Source organism: Nipponia nippon, unplaced genomic scaffold, assembly GCF_047370975.1.
Source record: "Nipponia nippon isolate SJK-2023a ecotype South Korea unplaced genomic scaffold, ASM4737097v1 scaffold_2, whole genome shotgun sequence".
Taxonomy (NCBI): Eukaryota; Metazoa; Chordata; class Aves; order Pelecaniformes; family Threskiornithidae; genus Nipponia; species Nipponia nippon.
In genome coordinates this window covers 58,029,433-58,047,718 of record NW_028262336.1, presented here as the reverse complement: position 1 = coordinate 58,047,718, position 18,286 = coordinate 58,029,433, and the positions used below count along the sequence as shown (strand labels likewise).

General features: G+C 35.9%; 1 protein-coding gene across 9 annotated transcripts in view; it reads right to left on the bottom strand.

The window, feature by feature from the left end:
* Positions 1 to 18,286, bottom strand: part of HERC2 (HECT and RLD domain containing E3 ubiquitin protein ligase 2) — a 116,098-nt gene that overhangs the window by 62,838 nt on the left and 34,974 nt on the right. For 7 of the 9 annotated variants that reach the window (XM_087759603.1, XM_087759609.1, XM_087759607.1 and 4 more), the window contains 24 exons: positions 17,830 to 18,001; positions 17,058 to 17,231; positions 16,233 to 16,421; positions 15,424 to 15,575; positions 14,422 to 14,579; positions 13,862 to 13,993; positions 12,227 to 12,478; positions 11,125 to 11,318; positions 10,379 to 10,579; positions 9,493 to 9,721; positions 9,294 to 9,418; positions 7,790 to 7,968; positions 6,668 to 6,852; positions 6,135 to 6,290; positions 5,674 to 5,859; positions 4,371 to 4,541; positions 4,161 to 4,264; positions 3,896 to 4,046; positions 3,055 to 3,269; positions 2,019 to 2,151; positions 1,782 to 1,909; positions 1,464 to 1,659; positions 722 to 858; positions 45 to 218 (listed from right to left, as the gene is read on the bottom strand). In XM_087759603.1, coding sequence (XP_087615729.1) covers positions 45 to 218; positions 722 to 858; positions 1,464 to 1,659; positions 1,782 to 1,909; positions 2,019 to 2,151; positions 3,055 to 3,269; positions 3,896 to 4,046; positions 4,161 to 4,264; positions 4,371 to 4,541; positions 5,674 to 5,859; positions 6,135 to 6,290; positions 6,668 to 6,852; positions 7,790 to 7,968; positions 9,294 to 9,418; positions 9,493 to 9,721; positions 10,379 to 10,579; positions 11,125 to 11,318; positions 12,227 to 12,478; positions 13,862 to 13,993; positions 14,422 to 14,579; positions 15,424 to 15,575; positions 16,233 to 16,421; positions 17,058 to 17,231; positions 17,830 to 18,001 — 4,093 coding nt within the window. The remainder of the gene's footprint in view (positions 1 to 44; positions 219 to 721; positions 859 to 1,463; positions 1,660 to 1,781; positions 1,910 to 2,018; positions 2,152 to 3,054; positions 3,270 to 3,895; positions 4,047 to 4,160; positions 4,265 to 4,370; positions 4,542 to 5,673; positions 5,860 to 6,134; positions 6,291 to 6,667; positions 6,853 to 7,789; positions 7,969 to 9,293; positions 9,419 to 9,492; positions 9,722 to 10,378; positions 10,580 to 11,124; positions 11,319 to 12,226; positions 12,479 to 13,861; positions 13,994 to 14,421; positions 14,580 to 15,423; positions 15,576 to 16,232; positions 16,422 to 17,057; positions 17,232 to 17,829; positions 18,002 to 18,286) is intronic. The other 2 variants (XM_087759606.1, XM_087759610.1) reach the window with 1 other exon arrangement.

Here is an 18,286-nt window from a genome sequence, read left to right as displayed (position 1 = left end):
ATGTAAACTGCTAATACATGCAAGCCTATTTTCATCCATTTTACCTGTTTTAATAAACATTTTCTCATTTTTTCTACATCCACCGGCTCTTCTTTAAGTGCAAATTCAACAATGGTGTTAAGGAGGGCAGACTGTGGATACAAGCCTTGGACATTTTGCTTCAGCCATTTGTATTTGTGGACACCTGTAACTGTACTCAAAAGTGGCTGCCACTTATCCTGCAAAACAAGAAGGTAGCATGTTAAAACAGATTTTAAATTACTGAAAATATAAGTTTTCATGTAAAAGCATGTCCAAATTTAAAATACTAGGAGGGGGAAAAAAAAAAGGAAACTTCTTCGAAGTCAGGAAAGACCTTAGTATTATTTGTAACTCATCTTGTTTACAATTGCTATATAAAATGCCTTAATGTTCAAAAGAAGAAGAAGTAACCCATCACAACCTTTTACTTTGAAATGAAGCTTTATCTGAACACTTCTAAAATTATCAATAATCTAAAAATTAGAGAAGGGAATTTTACATATTCTAAATATGCAGTACACGAGCTTATCTTTTCAGAATTATTCCAGGTTTCACTAAAACAATGCACCCTACTTAATTACATATCCCAAACACCATTATCAGAATATTAAGTGCCAAGTTATAGCAATCGTGCTTTAGCTAGTATTTTTTCCTCTTGTTATTTTTATTCACAAGGTTGATTCAAAATCTGATATCCTACCCTGGGTGATTTGATTTGTATGGGCCTTTTATCTATAGGTACAGGACTGTGAGGTACCACACAGGATTCTTCTAAATCACTCTCTTCGTTTCCAATTTTGGATTCTTCCACATCAGCAGATTCAGATTTTTTTGGCACTAGAAATAAAAAAAAATATTCTTTTATGTAATCTGATAACATTTTACAGTGTCACATTTTTAGGTTTGCATGATATCCTAAGCATACAGAATGCTTAAGATCTGCCTGTAATAAGATGGAAATGTACTCCTGGTGAACTCTATGTCCAACTATTATCAAATTAGCTTTGGTAATATCTGCAATATGCTTTTATCTTTAAAGACCAACTTCAAAAGCACTTTGGTGTTTGTTCACCACATTAATTTATTTCCAGTTAACCAGTTCTTTGACTACACTGCTTTAATAGAACATGATTTTTACTAAGATGGCACTTCTAGTTAAATTTCACTAAAACCAATTCAGAGGGATGGATATTGCTGAATCATTTTCAATAGGCAGGGACACAAAGAACCATGCCTCACCTAAACTTGACTCTCCTCTGCCTGGTTTTGCTGTAGGAAATTATGTGTAACCATTGATTAAGAAAACTTCGTGAAAATGCAGCAGAAAGCAAATGGCTTTGATGCTTTAGCTAACAAGAGTCTCAAATATAGAGCAGAAAACCTTGGACTGAGATTGATTTTCATTGTTTCAAAAAAACCCCACAATACTAATGTTGCCTTACCTCTTTTTTTCCTTTTTTCTCTGATTATTTTCTGAGCTACCCTCCGCCATCGGGGCAAGGAACTCAGAAGTTTAAATTTAGACATTATAGAGAGATCATTGCAAACTGCAGGACGAAGTTCATTGAATAAGAATCTCAAACGTTCAATGACAGGAGCACAAACTTCCTTGTAAGAACGTCCTTGTTCTTGATGGGTCTAGAAAATGCATTGAAAGATTAGGTTACTGTTTAATATACAATAAAATGAACAATGTATAACTTTTTAATAAAACACTTCAAATTAAAAATAATCTGAACTTCAGCAGGTAAGAGACTTACCTTAATCAGTGAGCATTTTGCTTGGTAGACAACACGACACACATCCACTACTGATTTTGGTAAGGTTTTGTGCTTTACCTGGTCAACTCCAAGGGTGCCAGGATGAACAAGAGACAGTGCTACGTGACCTTAATGGGAAAAGACAATCTCTGAATACGCGTTTCCAAAATCAGCTGTAGCAGAGTTCAATCTGGTCCAAAACGTATTCTGGGACAGCTATACCACAAGCCTACCTACCCAAATCTTCATGCTTCAGAAGACAACATAATAACAAACGTCCTACTTCTTCCACAGGATGCTCAGGAGGGAATGTGATCGGTGTTGTTAAGTGACACTGTTTACAGTATCTCTCTATTTGACACAGGAAGTCCTACAAAAACACACAACAGCCTCTATTTAACTTTGTTTTTAAATACAATGAAAAGACTCAAAATACTGCAGTCAGCATTTAAATAACACTGAATAACCTTCACAATCTGAACTAGCACTCAGAAGTGAGATACACCACGCAGTATGCACTATTTAATACACAGTAATTACAACACAATACTACAAAGAATACCCTGTATCATTCTTGTATGAAGAGCAACATGGCTCAAGGAACAAAGCTACTACTGCTTTTATCTGTTCCTGAGATAGCCAGGTCACCTAACACAACTTTTAATTGTCTTCTCCTCACTCACCATTATTACTATCCTATCCTCCCAAGGACTTATTTGGGCTTTTTGGATAAAGGAGTTGAACTCAAAGGGTTGGAAAATCTGAAGATATTACAGAAGACAGTGATCAATGTAAATCTTCTGGGGTTTCATAATACCCACGATTTCAACTAGGTGAAACCTGAACCGCAAGGCACAAAGGGACTTTAAGACAAAGATATACATGCACCTGACACACAAAATACATTTCCACTTTGACAAAGAAAACTCCATCTTAGTTCAACTGGAGGTGAGCAGGGTCTGTCTATACTACTAAAACTTGACATGGAAAGTAACGCATTATTAATTTTTTTGGTAAGAATACATTTAAATTTTTTAGTTTTCCCTCTGAAAAGTTAAAAAAAAAAAAAAAAGCAGTTATGATATTAAGTGAAATACAGAAATTTTATCCATTAGTAATACTCAACCACCCCTTTCACAAAAAGTAATTCCAAAACAGCTTTTTACATTGTTTTGTTATAACTGTTGGAGAATTTTCACCAACAAAACTGTTTCAGGCCACCACTGTCACCCTTCAGCAACATTTTTTGTGAACAGAACTACTGAGGGCTTACCTTCACAGTGTGATCCTGGATATTATTATCTGCAATAGCTTGGAGAAAAGGTTGTGAATGGTCACTCAAAGTTAATCGATGCGTGTATAGTTTTGATTTATTTGGGGTAGTGTTACCAGGTGAACTGCAATGATCTTCATCTTTTTCCTCATTGTAACTGTAATGAATCTGACTGGTTTGCAAGCCTCCAGAAAAGATAGATGACTTCAACCATTCTAAAAGAAAGAAAAGACGAATGTATATTCTGACGAAAGATTAAGCTATCAAGACTCAGCAACTCCCTCAAATAAAATACATACACAGCTTCAAAGAAGGTTTAGCAGCTCTTCCATTTGCTGAAACTTTTTCACAGAAAAAAAAAGGGGTTCTGCAACTAAGAAACAATTAAGTAACAGGGCAGCCATCACTTGTTTAAGAGATAATATGGCCTTAGCTATTTTTCTGTGATTAATATTGAATTATACCCTCTATTCACCAAATTAAGATACCCAACAAGATAGAATCCAACATGAGATGCTTCACACACTCTTAATTGAACACAAATTAGTGAGAGAACTATGCTATACAGAGTGTCCTTTCTGTTCCAATATTCTATCTTGTATATTACAAATTTTGGATATTTAACTGTTCAAAATTATCTAACCCCCCCATTTAAACCTTACTAAATCATTGGACCTTGATGAGTGTAGTAATTAACGTTAAGAATAAAGAACTTGTTCAGAGGACAGCAAAGCTAAGAAGGTGCTAGATTTCCAGTCAATTTGTTTAGCCTGTGTCGTCTTCTTGCGTGCTTTGACAAGTATTTATCACTTATTTAAGCTCAAAATGAAGTTCTGCTTACTGGCACATTCAATTTCCAGAGGAGAAAGTGGTGTGCTCATTGCCAGGTAGGAAGCATGCAGTCCAAGGAGAAGACCCAAATTCCTTTCTGTGTCTATTAGAGGTGATGACAAAGTACTGAGATCTGGTGTTGTGATCACTTCCTGGTCAGGCTAATTAAAAGAAATAGGAGTTGAAAGCTAGAACTAAGCTCCAACAAGAATTCTGAAAGCAAAGCAATACTTTACTTCAGAAAGTGTGTATCCATTAATATATAGCATTTTTACCTCCATATATTGGCCAACACAGAAGGCATGCATTGAATCCCGCGTGTCCTCAAATTGCAGAGCAGCTTCCAAAGCAACAACTGGGTCCTCACCTGCAAACTGAGCTAATGAAAGAATGAGGTAGTTAGTATAATATCTAAAAAACTGTTTATGCCATCTAATTTTGAAACAGAAGTAACTTGTGTCTTTAATTCAGATGCTGATTCTCACCAAGTATGCTACTGCCAGTTAAAGACTGGGTTTGGAAGTCCTTTATATCATACACTTTCCCATCAATCACTGTCCAAAATCCTCCATCTTTGTTGTGGTTCTCTAGATCAGCTTTACGTATAAGTGTCACCTCCTCATTATTTCTGCAACTCTGGCCAGTAAAAAACGAACCTACAGGTATAAAACCGAATAGAGAATTTATCAGCAGAAAAACAGAAAGTACTTTTTTTTTTAAAAAAAAAATTCCTTTAATAGTTGCCTAACGGAATTCTTCACTTCTATTCAAAGGCTGCTTGTCTTTTGATATGCTCAAAAGTCAAAATGGCTATTAATATGTTCCTGTCTACATATTATGCAATTAAATTGTCTCTATGCTGTGTTCTTTTATGCACTAATCTCCAATGTCACACTGTCAAAGACCTAACGCTGCCCAACTACACAGCTGTTTTGTTTGGAGGTGGAGCAGAACAATCAGTGTTGTGGCAAATCACTGCTCTAGTCGGTTCTCCCTCAAAATTACTTTAGTTTTACTATATGCTTGCCTGCAAGGCATTAGCTGTATATTTAATTTCAGTCTAAATCCAGATTTTTTTTCAAATAAAAGAAGGATGGTTACATACATGTTAGAACTCTTCCAATCTACATGTCAGTAAACTATTTCAAACTAAAGGTAATTTCATCCAGGCAAGAAACATCAGAGTAATGTTCACACTTCATCTCAGTTTGCTCTATTAGACCAGTAACTGAATTTTCACATAGTTTTTGCTCTCCCCAACACACTACCGTCTAGCAGCGTGACCTTTAGCTCTCTTGGGCTATGTCAACCATGTTTCATTCCTCCCTCCACTAGTAAAATGCTCCCAGTCACAAATGCACATTTTCTGGTTCTCTTTTCACCCCAGACACAGCTCATACTATGAAGAACCCTGGGAAAAGAAAAATTCCTTATTTCAAAGCTTTCACATCACTGTCCCTTTATGTTACAGATAGAATTTAGTAACAAAACGCATAGATGTACTACTCATGTTTTCACTGCAACTTTTCACACTCAAAACGCAAAATGATGTAACTGCTGCTTTTATAAGTTGCATCTGTACTCTGCTTAATCCTACCTCTATACATAACTTCCTTAAGAATTTATTGACAGAAATAAATATTGTCATATGACTGCCATATGAATTGGTTAATAAAAATTTGTGTTGTAAAGTAGAATTCCCTTCCTGAGAGCAGTTCACAAACAGTCACCATTTTTACATAGCTACTTTATGAAATCATAAATAGTCCAGATGCTACTAGTACATACCCATTATTCCTGGCCATGCTAAATCCTCATTGTCATCCCTTTCCTTTCCAGGGGCTAAATGGTTAAATCTGTCTAGATGTTCTAGCAAGCCAGCCAACAGAGGGATAGCACCAGCTTCCTGCATTAATCCAGCATTTTTACTGAGGAGTAGCACTATAGAAACCACCAATTCTGGAAGAAGAATGCCTAAAACACAGAAACACAGAAGATATTCAGATTTAATTCAAGACCTATGCTTATAGCATCACGGAAGTAAATCACCAAGCAATACATTCTGCCTTTTATTACTGCTTTAGTACAAAGCTCTTGCCTTCCTCATCAAATTTGCCCTCCTTCTCTCCCATCAATCAGAAGATTAAACTGACTCTTTTTTAGTCATTTAGAACTTTCAAGAACACCTACAATGTAACTTCACAATTTCATGGAAGAGGAGGAAAGGAGGACAGCAAAGAAAATCCTACCTGTTAAATCTCCATCCACGACACGAGATACTTCTGCAAAATGCCTATGACTAGTAGAAGCAATGCTGGTTGCCACAGGAAGTATATCACCAATGTGCGTGCACAGAAGAGCAGCGTATTTCTTCAGTAAAGAGCCAACGCCTAAGAGGTCAGGACCTGTATAAAACAGGAGGAAGAGCACAGAAAACGATCACATAATCATATTTAAGAAACAGATTTCAAAAGTGGTCAAACTCTTCCGAAATGCAACCACTCAGTATTAGCACTGAATTAAAAAACCACATCTTTTTAAAACTTCTTAAAAGTTTATGAAAAAATTTATTATATAGATCCTGTTGCCTTCCAAAGAGAAATTTTCCTTTACAGAAAACAATTTAAAGAAACTACTTTCAAACACTTTTCAGACAGACTCAGCAACTAGGCTGATAAATGAGACAAGAAGATAAATTAAAATAGAAAACTGCTATCCTGTAAAAGAGGTATTACAGAAATGCTTGGGGGAGGTGGAGCTTACTTTTTTTACAATAACTTACTGTATGTATTAGGGACCTGCCCAACACAATCTCCTGGGTAAAGTTTACTGACAAGTAGACGCTGAAAACGAAGCAACAGGTCCAGAGAAGCAGATCTCTCTTTGCTATAATGTTCATGGTCCATGCAGGAAGAAATGCGACGAGCAACATCTTTTAATTTGGCTATCGTCTGTGAAGCGATGTTCCTAATTGGTATGAAAGTATTGTAAAGCACTTAAAGGGAGCTGATAGTGAAGGCAGTCCACAGAAACACAGGTTAAGCTTTTGCTAGAATTTCACACAAATATATAAGAAACCTATGCGAAGTTTCTTTGTAGGATGTTCCCTTGTTTGCATCATAGTACCCAAAAAGTCAGTGGTTTTTGTAGAGGCATTTTGTTTAACAGGATTTGTAAAACACATCAATTTTGTATTTCTTGTCATCACTCACTATAAAAAAACATAATCTGATAATTTTAACTGAAAGGTGCAATGAAAGTCATGACACTATGTAGTTCAAAAGAGTCTCAAGTACTGATTAAATTACATGGTTAACATCACAACTAAGTGAAAAAGCGCAATACATTTCTTAGTAATCTCATAATTACTTGCTGCTACATATGTTACATATTAAATACTGCTGTAGCTGACATAAAGAAGCTTTGTTCTCAGCACCCTATTGGTCATGCATTCACAATTCTTTCTCAGTGTCAAGAATTTAAAATTCAGGTTTCTTCCCCACTGAGAACCCCAGCTACAGTCTCCTTGAGGCAAAACATTCAGTTCTAAATAAAATTGTGCTGATTCTCATACTTTGTAAGCACAGGCTTTTGAACGTTTGTCCTATATTTGTTACACATACTTTCAGAGTACAGGAAGAAGTATCAAAATCCATAAAAGCAAGGCAATAATTACCTGATTTTAGAAAGACTTAAGCATAGAACTTTGCTCCTTAGCAAACATAAAATAGCAAAACTATAGATAAGCTGGGAGAATGTTCAATATTTTGAATTCTGAGGAGCTAAAATGCTAGCAGGAGACTATTTGCTAACCAAAATTAGTCATTGACTTTAGTTGACTAGTTCATAAAACATCTAAACAGATCTTCTGTACAAAAATAAAAGACAAATTCGAAGCAATTACCTTAGTAACTGCTGAATTAACTGAACTAATGGTAAACTTTGTTTTCCTGCAGATTCATAGATTCCAGTATTAATAAGGTCTTTGTCCAATGGAGTCCTGCTCCTATGAAGCGTTGATGCATTTGCTTCTTGTTCATCAATTTCTTTTTCTTTCTGTGCTTCTTTTTTTGCTTCAATATCCTAAAAAAGTAAACCAAGTTAAAGAAAACATGCAAACTGCCACTGTGATTATGAAACATTTTACTAACAACTATTCATAATAACAAGATCAAAGTACTTTTACTTATGCCAGAAATGAAACAGTTCCTACCAGACAAATGTGTATTGTATATTCCGTAACAATCACATGGGCACACTTTTTTTAAACAATTATAACATAAAAAGAAAGGGCGGGGGGTAGGAGGTGAAGGTAAACAAGAGTAGAAAAACTCCAAATTCAATTTCCAGCAAACCAAGTTAACAATTGATTTCTGTTCTATGTATGTTTAAACATGCCAGTAGCTGCTGCATAGTTCACAACTGAAGGCATGTTTACTCTGTATTTATAAAAAGTAACAAATCCAGTCCACTGCAGAAGAACCTGGGTTAGACTGGCTACTGAGCTATAGACATACAGAAGTCTATGGAAACAAATTCACCCAGGTTTTAGACAATGTAAACTAGCCTGTGCAGTGCTGTATGCTGCCACCTAGACCAGCATATATCTGAAGCTGGCTCAGGCATCTCTGACCTATGCTATAACGTAAACGTGCCCTAGGAGACTTCGTTAAGAAACAAGACGTCCTGCATGTCTCTAAATACAACAGAAAATGCTAATGCTAGACTATACATTAAAGCAAAACTTAATACATGCATTTCCCCTGCATCATAAACCTCCCCATTTACCAAGAGTGGAGAAAAACCAAGAAGAAAATACACTAGGAAGAATTAAACAAATGAAGAGGCAAGGAAAAAGCACATTTTTGTTTTTATGGCCATACATAAATATGGCAATTTAAAACAGTCTCTGCAGAGGATGTCCCATCTCTGAGCGGCTAATGGACAAAACAGCATATACAGACTGTTTCTTTCATCCTTTGTGTAACTAGTCAGCATCTGTTAAACATTTGAAACAGTCTGAAACAGAACCTATGGAAATTTGGGATGCTGCAAAGAATTCATTCATCTTGAATTCATAAGTAATAAGGCTGAAATTTCTGCTGGAGAGATATGGGTGACATCAAGGAAGTGAAGAACTCAAGAATCCCACAGAAAGGTACAAAGTGCTTTGTAAAATTATGCTCCTATTACAGAGCTTTATGAAAATGTTTGTTACCATTAAGATCATCACTCTAGGCAACGAAAAGAAACACTCCACTCAAAAGGAGAATATGATCCATGCTTCCATACAAACACTGGCTCAAGTTTCAGGTCTAGAGAGGATGACATCAATCCACAAGCTTCAGAAAACACTTGATACAACAACTTCTCTGTTTATACAGAACTGCAAAGCTGCTGAAACATACCTGAATTTCTGCAGTAATAGCAGCATTTAGTGCAGACTCTAAGCCTCCATCAGCCATCAAGCTGCCCACCAAGAGGTCAATCATAAATCTACGGCCTGGACTTACATTCATTTCATTTCCTGAAACTAAGAATGGAAGAAGCTATTAGTAAGCTAGAAATGCAAGCACAAAACAAATAGGTTTAAATCTTAGGACCAACCTGCACTGGGTAAGAGCGCTGAGAGAGCCCTAGCCCGCTCTTCTGCTGTTGGCAGTAACACAGACCATCCACTCTGCAGCACTGCTTGAGCAGCCGATTGCACAGTATTAAGAACACCAGCATTGCTTGCTAATGTTACCACTGTCTGCTTCAGGCTGTTCAGCAGAATACTGCCCAAACCTAAGCCAAGGCATTCCGGATCCACCTGATGACTAATGGCAGCATGAAGCTGAAAAAAAGAAAGGAAAAAAACCCATGCAAATTTTAATTAAGAAGAGAGGTGAACTTGAAAAAAAGTCCACCCTGGAGCAATTGAGTAAGTTCACTGACCAAGATACAAACTTTCCTAAGTAAATTTGTAAAATAAAAGGGAAAAGCCGGCTTGCCCAAACACATACTGAATTTAACCTAATACTCAAAGATTATTAACTATATTTAACTATATCACCTAAAACTCTGAATTATAATAACCTAAACAATAACCTCAACTGTTTCTACTTCGCTGCAGTACGCTAGGAAAAGTAGCACATCTCCAGTGAATGTCAGATACCTTCTAAAGAGGACATTCACTCAAAAATGCTATCTGAAGTTCTTAGAAATGCTCAAAATCTCCAAGTGTATGGGCTTATTGAGTGAGTATACAAGGCTTAATCAATTTACATTTTATTTTTATAGCTCATTTTTAATGAGATCCAAAAGCTGTCAAGAAGAAAAAAAACAACCACTAGCTGCCAAATTTCAAAGAGCAGAGAGTGATAATGTACTTATTTCACTTTTTAAATCAATAAAAATGTTTTAAAGCACATTAAGTCCACTGTTTTCGTCCACGCAATTTACTGAAACATTTAGTTCAATGACTGCTCAATGTGTAAGAAACTGAAGGTACCTGAAGCCTCAGAAGGTTCAATGTTGCCACAGCCATACACTCCTTTTCCTGAGGGGGGGGCCAGTCAGAGGAGCCATCCATTCCCTCCGTCACTTGTCTTAGTAAAAGATCTAGCTGCTCAAATGTCATGGGGCAAACATCCACCACAAAAGGCACCCGCAAGCCTATTGACCATTCTGAACACGATGACCAAGCAAAACTCTATAAATGGAAACAAAGTTCAACAGTTATTTCCCAAATATAAGATGACACTGATTAGAGATAGGAGTGTAAAGCTGACATCTGCCTTCAAACAGTAATAGAAGATGCAGAAATAATATCAGCACATCTGTTGAAGAGAACCCTCCACTTGCATCCTTGTAAACATACATAAAACCCTACCAATCCCAGAAAAGAACTCTTTTATCACATTTTCCAAAGTGCTGTTATGCCAGTCCAGATACCTCACTGTCTTTGCTGGAGGAAACATTTTGCTTGACAACTCTTCAATTGCTATACCAGACAAAAAACAAAACAGGTAAATACCTACTTCTCAGAATACCCAACAGAGGGAAAGCTAGTCATCCCTTTTTGGCAGAGGAATTGCACAAGATTTGTTTTTTCCAAGCCATCACTTATTCAGAATAAGAAATAACAATAAGAAAAGTCATGCAAGCACAGAAAGAGGGACTGGGATCAGTGTACAGAACTAGGCTCAGTGAGAGACAAAGACAAATTGCAATTAACAATTCAAAAATAAAACTTACCTGAGCGGGCCCACAAGCAATTCCAACGATATGCTTCGTGTCTAATCCTGGGAGAGCTGCGGGCTCTGGTTTGGTGATCCGCAAAGTATCAAAATGTTGACACTGATCATTGCTTCCCCAGCTATGCACTTCACTATCTTCAGTCAGTGCTAAACAATGGGTAGATCCAGCTGCTACATCTATCACTTTTTTTCCTGATCGAAAAGTCAAATATTGAAAATACAACTTAAAGATTACAATCATTAACAGAAAAATATCAGAGGTAAGGAAAACTGTGCTAATTACAACCATACTTAACTATGAACACATTATGGATGTCAAGAGTCTCACTTTTGCCTTAGTAGTGGATTGGAAGAGTACAGCAAAAGAAAAACCAAGGAAATATTTAAAGATTCTTAAGAGACAGCTTAAGTACAAAAGTTTACAAGTTAAAAAAAAAATCTTCTCTTTTGTATCCCTTCTACTTAGATACGTTCTCAGGAAAGGTTTATTAAAAGATCTCCCCATCTATGGACAGAGACTGTAAAGTTATATCGTAGTCATTAGTTCAGCAGTTACTTTCAATTAGATCATTCATCATATATGAACAACAATTTTAGGAAAGACAGAGCAATGTAGAAGGTTTCTTCCTCATCTTCCCCTACAAAACCTCAGGTTTCTCACAAATGCAAGAAAAAAATCTTCACTCTGTTACAAACTAGTCAAAAGTACTGGCACGAACACAACTTTAAACAACATTACTTGTTGCCTGTGATTTTCATTTATTCCATGCCTTAATCTAAGCATATATATATTTGCATGACAATGCAAAAATACGTGTTTTAAATAAGCATTTCTGTGAACGTAATAAAAGAAAAGCAGTAAGAGAACACAAGACAAGGAGCATTTCAAGTAGTTGTAACATAGTGGCTCTACATCTGCTAGAATTCTAAAGATATAAATGCAGAAGTGATGGAAAATGTGCACTACTACCTTTTTCAATGCAACGAGCATAAAATATGACATGGTGCCATCATTCTTAAAGTTGCGATCATTAGTGTCCAGTAAAAGATTCCAACAACAGCAAAAAGAACTTTGTAATATTTCCAGCTCTGACAATTACCTTTCAAGCCTTCCAGCAGTTTGGGATATCGAACATGCTCTTCCGTTCCATGCCCAAGTCTCTGATTATCACCTTTTCCCCAGGTGTAGACCTGGCCATCTTTGGTTAAAGCAATAGAAAACTGACTCCCGCAGCGTACTTTCACAATGTCCAGATCTTGAAGTTTTTCTATCAACTTGGGAGTCTTGCAACCATCACTGCCTCCTCTTCCCAGTTTTCCATAATCTCCATCACCCCAAGACCACACTTGGCCTTTAAATCAAGAGAAAAAAAACCCAAAAACTATTGCATTGCCTTTTCATGTAACGAAGTTATCTGTTTTGACAAGCACGTTCTTAAAAATCTGAGATTCTATAATAAGCACAATTTTCAAATTGTAATTTAAGAATAAGAATTTTAATTGTTCATTACAATAAGAAGAAAGAAAAAGATTTTAAAAGCTTTCATGTTGCTAAAACTGAATATAAAAAGTGTAATACACAACATGCACTGAAAATTAATCAGTGTGCAGAAAGTCCTTCTTAAACACATAGGAAGTACAGGGTTGACTGCAAATCAAACCTGTAGTATGATCTTTAGTTAAAAACTGCCTTCTTTTATTATAAGGCATTATTTATAAGAACTTGCAAAATCTTTTTCCACATCAAATGGCCAAACTGTCTGTGAAACCTGTTTTCTTAAATTTTCTGTTCTTGTCATTCAACCATTTCACAAAATGAAGTTAAAAGTGCCATTGTCTATCATGTTCTTTTGAAATACACTACTAAGACTAAGCCCTGATGTAGGAACTTAGAAACAGACAAGTCATTGTGCATCTGCGTTAAATAAAACTGTCGTTCAAAAATGGTAAACCCATGCATGTCCAAAAAGAAAGTCTTGTTTTACACTCTGATGCATTTATGTTCCCTACTTGCATAAGCTAGTCTCTAAGGTACTCTGATAAGCAATGGAAGCATGCAAGGAGGAGATCAAGAGAAAAAAAAAAAAAAATTCTGGGTTTCCATTTCCCAGATGAGCAAATCTTTCAGCTTTTAAATCCTACACATCACCATAACCAGTTATATTTTAAAAGAACAGCTAGCTTCCAAGAACTATTTGCTTTGTAAGGGATGACTTTGGGGCTTAACCTCACACTGAAATTCAGGTTTTAAATTTGTCTCACCCTAGGCACCTCACTCAGGAATGCTGGGAAGCAGAATTTCAACACAGCCTCTCTTTGGCACTTCCTGTGGGTTAACACAAACAATTCTCCTACTCAAAATTCTGGCTGTTGTGACAACATGAGTTATTTGCACTTATATAACAATACATTAAATTTAGACATGTATGTACATATATGTAATATTTTGTGTGTATATTATACATTTACATGGGTATTTTAAATACATATACCATAAATGGAAATATATATTTGCATGTTCATAATGAATATATTGCATATCTATGCATGGAAATATATCTGCATACATTATATGCAAAATGTATAAATGCACATATATATTTCCCAAAAAGGAATTTCAGCTTCAAATTCTTGCAGAATTCAAGCCACTGAAATGAGCATATCTGCAGTATAAATATCTTCAGAATGAAAGGAAGAAAAGGTAAGCTTACTTAAAGTTATATTTTGCTACTAACCATTTTCAGTAACTGCAAGAGTCTGAGCATCTCCGCTACCACAAGACACATCAATAACTTTGAGTCCTTTCAGCCCCGTGACCAGCATTGGGATGGTCTGATCTTCACTGGAACCTTCAAAACAAAGTAGTTCTGTGAGAGAAGCAAAACCAAGAAGGCCTGGTAGGTTCTTTTGTTTGGTTTTTTTTTGCTTGTTTTGGGGTGTTTGGGGGGGGGGGGGGGTGTTGGTTTGGTTTTGTTTTCAGATTTGAGCATCATGACTAAGGTCCCATATGGTTTCTTAGGTATCTAATATGGATTTAATCCATGAGACAGTCTTTCCTTCACAAGGAAGGCAACAGAGAATAGTATAGATTTTTCTTCACCATCCAATTGCTTATTTTCACATAACTCATGGAAATTTAGTGGCTTTGAGACAATCCCTCCTATAATTATTTCAATTCCTGTGCAACCACATATGGTTCTCAAATCAGCGTTAGGTAAGTTGGATAAGATCATTTGAGACAGGCACTAGACAATTCTTTGACAAACAACTTACTTTAAGATATCAAGTAACATACCGTGACCAAGCCTGCCATAGTTTCCTCGTCCCCATGTATATAGCTCTCCTTCAGCAGTAATGGCTGCACTATAGGTGCTTCCACATGCAATATGAACAACATGTTTCCCAGTTTGCTTTCCAGATAAAGCGGATATCATCTTCGGTTCCTCCAGAGGGCTATTTAAAGAGAAGGTGACATATTTCACAAAAGGTGATATCTGATGAGTAGATAATAAAAGGTGTGACATACTTGTTAGAAAACAATTGCAGCAATTCTACCTGAAAACCTTATTATTAGTCTGAAGTATCAAGATATAAATAGAGCTATAAGCCAAAAATTAAGTTCAGATTGTTCAACAACATACAAACTACTGAAGGAATGTCTGACAACTATGATTTCTACTTCCAATTAAGTTAATGCAGTGTTTTTAAAAATTATTTGTCTACTATAAAAAAAAGATTATCTTTAATTGCTATACCTGAACAATTAATTTCATGACACTGCTAACCCTTGTGTAGTAACTCCTTTGCCATATAGGGAATTCAGCACTGGGGGAATACACTTAGAACCTCTAAAATATATTGATGTATACCCTCTACAGAATACCTCTGTAGAAGACTGCTCCTACACAAAAGCAGAACACTAATGTTATTGTTTAACACGGGGGAAAAAAAGGAATGATATATGCAACATGACTGCATAGGAAATGATGACCCTGCTCTGACATTTCAGTCAATGTTTCTAGAGAAAATGTGTTGTGGATTCATAAAGCCATGAATAAAAGGCGTAATAGCAGTGCAACCACTACTACACATTCTATCCGCAAATATTTCAGAAAGTAGCGTTAATACAGAACTGGGAATATTAGAGGCAGAGAAAACATGCAGGGAGAATGCAATTTCTGTTCAATAACAGAGGTGAATGTCAAATGCTGAACGTGCTTATAAACACAACTGAATAGTTCTTACTAAGAGTTCAGAACACTGGCAAATAAGTGTTATTATTATTTTTATTACATACACTGTATCCCCATGGCCTAGTCTTCCACCATCTCCACAACCCCAAGAGAAAACTTCACCATTTGCTGACAAAGCAAGATAGTGATGCCCATCTGAATGTGCTGCTATCTTCACAATATTTCTAGAAGCTAGACTCTGCACCAGCTGTGGTCCCTGTGAACCAAATAAAAGCAATACACTTACAAAAACTGCTTATATTTTCCATCCCTTACCTATATACAGAATAACTAGTACAGTTTTCATACAGCTTTATCAGAACTGTGCACTCAAATTAATGAGGTGAAGGTATAAAGAAAAAAAAGGTCAAATGTACTATTCGAGTCTGACAAAAACAATGCTTTGAAGTTATTTTGTTCCTATCCTCATAAGGTCTTCAGTATATATGAAAATGGTGTTTTATCTTAATCTTACAGGCAATCTTAGTGACAAATGTTTCTGTTACAGTATAGTTTTGTTTGAGAAACTACACAGTTTGGGCACAGTGTTACATCACTGAAATAGAATCCATTTCATATCTGCCAATTTCTGCAGCTGTTACCAAGGCCAGCATACCAATGAAAGCAATTATCATTGTATTCATAACCTCTAGCCTGATAGAAATTACAGAAACCAGATGCATTTCATCAAATCAATACAAGATATCAAACCCACTATTTCTGAAAGTTTAAAAACAACAACATAGAAGCTCACAAAAATCAGCATGTCTCTATCTATTCTTCCAAGATACTGTACGTAGTTAAAGGAGCAGACTTATGCTATGAAGTAATACAGAAGAGAACACATTTTTAAAAACATGTAAAAAACTCTCACCAGAGTATCGCTGTTGTACGCTTGTGTATAAACTCGTCCATTCCTAGATAATATTAGGAAACGTTTCTCTGCACAGGCCACCTGCACAACGCCAAGATTGGCAAGTCCTTCACATTGAATAGGACCACTCACATTAGCGTAATATTTCCAACCTATTAAACCCCAAGCAATGACCTCTTGCAGAGATCCCTAGAAAATAAGACATTCTGTAAGTACTAATTTTGAAAGATGCAAATTAATAAAATGCGTAGAGCAGATTATTTTTTAAACCTTTATATGCCAAATATACTCAAATCTGTGACAGTCATTACTGCCAGTAGTCAGTAAAGCTTACCTATTAGAAGATATCAAAAATAAAGACTTGCATGCATTATATTCAGTTTAGTCTGGTACTGAATAAGCTATAAATATCTACACTAAGCCTTCAGAGATTTTTCAAGTTGGGAAGTTTAATTTTTTTTTTTTCCTTTCTTTCTTTTTTTTTTTTTTTTTTTTTAAATGTCAGACCCCCAACATTTATAAAGTCTGGTCTTGAGCATTTACTCTGATAAACACAGGGAACAGCTCACAACATGGCAGAATTAGCCACAGCACTGTGATAAGAAAGAATGGTTCACAAACCATAGATTTGTACTCCAAGGCTAACTGAAAGAGCGCTGATGTAATAAAAGATAGCAAATTAGACAAATTTCGGCAACTCAATGTTACCTTGTGAAAATCAAAAGGGAATTTGAAGAATCTTAGGAGTCATTTTCCTTCCAAATTGAAAATCAGTTATGCTTTTAGGAAAAATATCTTACTAAATTTGATGTTGCAAACAGTTACCTTATGAGATGTAGGAGAGCTACACTGTGGAGGCATACATGGGGTGGCTAGACGATCTAAATGGGCCATGATCACTACAGCTGTTTGTCTCAGATCAATCGCTAGCTCATTGTCCTGTGGTAAAGTCAGATACCTTAGAAAACTTTCATTTGGACTCAGAGGGTAAGTCAGGAGCTAGAAAAGAAAAAAAAGAGCAGTCAGAAGAATATTCAAGGTATTTCTATGCCAGTACACATATAGATACGCAATATATTTTAGATATGCTAAGTATCACACAAGTTTAAGAGAAATTGAATTAACTCTGCACATCCTTTTTCTTACAGTAAAGGAAAATTCCAAACACACATGTTGAGAAAATATAGTCAGATTGTGAATATAATAGAAAGTTACAAGAAAAATAAAAAAGATTTACTATGTTTTATCAACCTAAATAGTATTTACTAAGAGTCATAGTTCAATTAACTTCAAACACAACTAAATAAAAACAATCCAAATATGCAGAAAAGTTAACTGGCCACATCTCTAAGTTAATTATCACGAAAACATTAACTCTGAAACACAATGCTTACCTCTAACCATACTATGGCATTCCTCTTCCTACCTCAAGAAACTCAGATGTACGCATGAAAACCAAATAACAGTGGTGTATATACATCTTACATGGAAAACACTATTGCCAATATTGTTTGGATAATTTTATAATTATTTTAGCCAGTCAAATGAAATTTGATACCAACATAATGCCCCTTTCAAATAATCCAAGGGTAAGTACCTGAATCTCTTCCTCAGTATTGGGCACGTCTTTATTACATATTATACTCTGAAATCTTTGTAACAAAGGTAGAAGGGGTGCGCTTGTTCCCTGGGCAGATCGCTCATTATCCGTTTCCCTCGTGCCATTATCCCAAAGTTGAAGCAACAACATAACTGCAGACAACATTTGGCTGAAAGAGGAAGTTTACATCTTCTATTAATAAGCATTCCTAAAAACATTATTTTAGGTTATCCATACAATTCACTTTCTACATTTTCAAGTTTAGCAATATCAGATATCACAGCTTTCCATTTTAAACAGATTATCAAAATATCAAAAATGGATTTTGCAGTCTAGCTAACAAGATCTTGATCTCCACTGCATTGCAGAAAAGGTTCACATGCTTTGAACCACAATTATTATGATAAACCCACACCCATGAAAACTGAAGACAGGCACTGCTCGGGCCATTCCA